General features: G+C 50.8%; 1 protein-coding gene across 1 annotated transcript; it reads right to left on the bottom strand.

Annotated features, from left to right (window-relative positions):
- Positions 1-1,803: 1,803 nt before the first annotated feature.
- Positions 1,804-3,455, bottom strand: KCNA1 (potassium voltage-gated channel subfamily A member 1). The gene has a single exon (XM_056108663.1). The coding sequence runs from the start codon at positions 3,289-3,291 to the stop codon at positions 1,804-1,806; it is 1,488 nt and encodes a 495-aa protein (XP_055964638.1). The 5' UTR covers positions 3,292-3,455.
- Positions 3,456-4,216: the final 761 nt, after the last annotated feature.

The following is a 4,216-nucleotide window of genomic DNA, read 5'->3' on the forward strand; positions in this document are numbered from 1 at the left end:
CTTCTTTCTTTCTGCTACCTAACTTCTCAATGGAGGTGAGTGAGGCACTTCCTGCAGCTCACTCTGGGTACAGGATAAAGGCACTAAGCAACTATTGAATCAACTGGTTTGAGTTTTTTGGGGGGAGCCTCAGAGGGGCGGGGGGTGAGGTCTCTACAGATCTCAGATCATGACAGCAAAAGAAATCAGCTCTGCTTTGGATGCATACAAGAGATAAACATTTTCATTTACATCCTAAGAATGCACCAGAAAACATGCAGTATTGCACCTTTTTGTGTTTGTGTGTCTGTGTGTGTTTGTATTTATCTTCATCTAAAAAGAATACTTGTTCTTAGGTGTTACTATATATACCTTGATGACTTATTTAATTTCCTACATAACTTCCCTTTAAGGGATGGGCATTGGTCCTCTCTCTCTTTCTACACCTACACAGAAACCTTTCCTGAGCAAAGGCAGGAAAATTGTCCCCCCACCCCCACCCCCCCATTATTTCTTTGGGGCTCTTCATCCCACAAACTTGTAGATTTTTATTATTTTTCCATTTTTTTAAAATTAAAATCATGCATTAATTCAAGGTACACCTTAATCAAATAGGCCATAATGCTGAATGAGAGAACATGCTTGGAGCTCCAGAAAATTTTTGTTCCCCTCTGACTAACATATGCACTTAAATACAGTACTTTATTTACTAATAAAATCGTTAATAAGTGAGGGAGTGCACTTTTGGTGAATGCAAATGAAAAAGGGTCTATTTTTAGAAGAGTCGATTTCAAAGTAAGCTTATCCCCTATTTGTCTGAGTTAACATCTCAGCATGCAATTGAAAACAAACCAAAAAAAAAAAAAAAGAGTATCAGATTCAAACATGCTTACATCAAACTCCGTTTGTGCTCTCTTGCAACAGGAGGCTAAAGTTTGATATCCAGTTCTGGAGGTCAAGGGTGCAGGACTTGTAAGGAAAAAAAAACCTGTGTTTGGCTCATCTGCAACTGAGAAATTGAGCAGCACTGCAGATAAATCGATTGATTTAACTCAGTTATCTTTCCCTTGCAGGATAGTTTGGAATAAAAGGGGAATGGGGCAGAGAGAATTCCTATGGGCCTAACAGACCTGCACCAGGTTGATAAGGTGCTTTGTGAAACATAATATGGGCTTTTGAAGTTTTACCTTATTATCTACAGTTTGGTTGATCAAAATAAAAACATTTGTTTGCTGCCTGTTTCGGCTGGCATACCATCTAGCGTAGGATACATCCAATGCCCTGTCTTAAGTGTGTTGTTCAGTTTGTAGAGATTTCTATATTGGAGTCCCATGCAAACTTTAATTTTATATAGCTAAGTGATCACCTGGTTTTGTTTGGGTATTTCATTTATTTATTTTAGTTAAAAGGGAAAAAAAAGATAAAGAAGACTCAGGAAATCAAAAAGGTTTCAGTAGGAGGAGAGAAGGAGAGGAATTATTTTGACCTAGACTAGCTCATGGACTAAATTTCTTCATCGGTTTTTTAAAAATACACTTTCTTTCCCCATTTTTTTAATAAAACGAAAAGAGTTTAGTTCTCATGGATCTCAAAAGCTTCCGCTTTGCCAACCCTCCCCCCCAAATTATGCAATGCAACAATGCATTGACAGTTTAATGGAGCATTCAAAGACTATTTATAAAGTAAAGTATTTACAACCTGTGACTAGGGTCACTGGGGGTGGGAAGGGGGAGAGGGTGCTTTTTTTTTTTCCTAAGTCTTTCAAGCTGCTAAGGGTGAGGGGGGGGAGCTTTTTGTTGTTGTTGTGGTTAGTTTGTCTGTTTTTTAAACATCGGTCAGGAGCTTGCTCTTATTAACACAGTTTTGGTTAGCTGTGGTACAGTTGCCAGTTCTGATATTGGCCTGTCTATAATGGCCTATGCTATTATTCATATCCTCTTCGATCTCCATGTACTCAGACTTGCTGATGGTAGAGGAACTGCGGCGACTGAGGTCACTGTCAGAGGCTAAATTAGGGGAGCTAACATGGAGCAACTGAGCCTGCTCTTCCCCCTCAGTTTCTCGGTGGTAGAAATAGTTGAAATTGGACACAATGACAGGTACGGGCAGGGCAATTGTCAGCACACCAGCGATGGCACACAAGGAGCCCACGATCTTGCCTCCAATTGTCACAGGGTACATGTCACCATATCCTACAGTGGTCATAGACACCACCGCCCACCAGAAAGCATCGGGGATGCTTGAGAAGTGCGACTCAGCTTCTTCTGCCTCTGCAAAGTACACTGCGCTAGAGAACAGTATCACCCCGATAAAGAGGAAAAAGATGAGCAGCCCTAACTCTCGCATGCTAGCCTTGAGGGTCTGGCCCAGGATCTGGAGGCCCTTGGAGTGGCGGGAGAGTTTGAAGATCCTAAACACCCTAACCAAACGGATGACCCTGAGGATGGCCAGCGAGGTGGCCTGCTCGCCTTTCTGGTTCCCTTCCTGCTCGGCTATCTCGGTGCCTAGCGTGATAAAGTAGGGGATGATGGCCACGATGTCGATGAAGTTCATGATGTTCTTGAAGAAGTCCGTCTTGCTGGGGCAGGCGAAGAAGCGCACCACCAGCTCGAAGGAGAACCAGATGATGCACAGGGTCTCCACGATGAAGAAGGGGTCCGTGAAGATGTTGGACGTGTAGATGACCGTGGTGTTGTCGATCCGGTGCACGGTGCCCGTGAAGTCCTTGTCGTCCTTCAGCTCGGGCAGCGTCTCCAGGCAGAAGATGACGATGGAGATGAGGATGACCATGACCGAGACGATGGCGATGACGCGCGCAGGGCCCGAGCTCTCGGGGTACTCGAAGAGCAGCCACACCTGGCGCTGGTACTCCTTCTCGGGCAGGGGCCGCTCCTCCTCCTTGATGAAGCCCTCATCCTCGCGGAACTTCTCCATGGCCTCCTCCCCCAGCTCGTAGAACTTGATCTCCTCCGAGAACATGTCCAGCGGCACGTTGACCGGCCGCCGCAGCCGGCCCCCGGACTGGTAGTAGTAGAGGATGGCATCGAAGCTGGGCCGGTTGCGGTCGAAGAAGTACTCGTTGCGCAGCGGGTCGAAGTAGCGCATGCGTTTCTTGGGGTTGCCCAGCAGCGTGTTGGGGAACTGCGCCAGGGTCTTCAGCTGCGTCTCGAAGCGCAGCCCCGAGATGTTGATCACCACGCGCTCGCAGCACTCGTGGTCGTCGTGCTCGGCCGGCCGCGGGTAGCTGCCCTCGCCCGGGTGGCCCGGCGCGGCCGAAGCCTCGTCCACGTTGTCCCCGGACATCACCGTCATGGTGGCGGCCTCCCCCGGAGGGGGCAGGGAGGAGAGGCCGGGAGGAGAGGGGCGCCGGGGTGGGAGGGAGCTAGGAGAGGGGGGTGGGGGGGACCCCAGCGCCCCCCCACCGGAGAGCGCGGCTCCCCCCCACGCTCAGGGCGGGGAGGGGCTTCAAGGCGAGCGCGCGCGCGCGTGGAGATGCGCGCCTCGGCTCAGGGGTCCCTTCCCCTCCAGGCTCGCCGGGGACTCGGTGGGGACCGCCCCTGGCCTGCGGCCCGGGTGCAGCTTTTTTGTTTTTTTAAACCTAGGGTTGGGGGAGAGTGGGGGGGGGGGGTGTTCTGGTGGATTCTTTCCCTCCCCCACCTTCCGGCTCCGGCTCCAAGGTGCCTTAACGCAGTGCCGTTCTTGCGGACCGGGCCATGTCCTAGGGAGTCTCCTTGGCTCCCCTCCCTCTCCCAAGCCCAGCTAGGGCCCGGTGCAGACCCAGCTCGGCAGACCCACCCCGACTCCCCCTCGCCTGCCACCAGCTCTGCTGCTCCCGGGCTCGTCCCCTCCCCTCCCCTCCCCTCCCCTCCTACCCCTCTTCGCCTGCCGCCTTCTAAGCTCCCACCGGGGCGATCGATGGACGCTGCAGAGAAATAGAAAGTGATACGGGGTGGGGGGTGGGGGGGGAGGATAGAAAATCAGAAACGTTCCGATGGGACGGAACCTACAAAAGACACCGAAGAGCACAGACCTCTAGCTTGCTTGTTTCCAAACAAACAAACAAACAAACAAACTGAAAGAAAGCAACTGGACTCAGGCTAGCGCTGTCTCACAGACAGACAGACACACAGACACACACACACGCAGACACCCGGAAATCCAACTTTGGGGCGCTCCCATATCCCACTTTCCCCGACGCCCCACAACCGCCGGTGTGTTTACAACTTCGTTAAACTAG

Source organism: Sorex fumeus, unplaced genomic scaffold (assembly GCF_029834395.1).
Source record: "Sorex fumeus unplaced genomic scaffold, SorFum_2.1 ptg000231l, whole genome shotgun sequence".
In the NCBI taxonomy this organism is placed as follows: Eukaryota; Metazoa; Chordata; class Mammalia; order Eulipotyphla; family Soricidae; genus Sorex; species Sorex fumeus.

Coding starts and splice junctions, on each gene's coding strand:
- KCNA1 (XM_056108663.1), bottom strand. CDS start 3,291: ATGACGGTGATGTCCGGGGACAACGTGGACGAGGCTTCGGCCGCGCCG.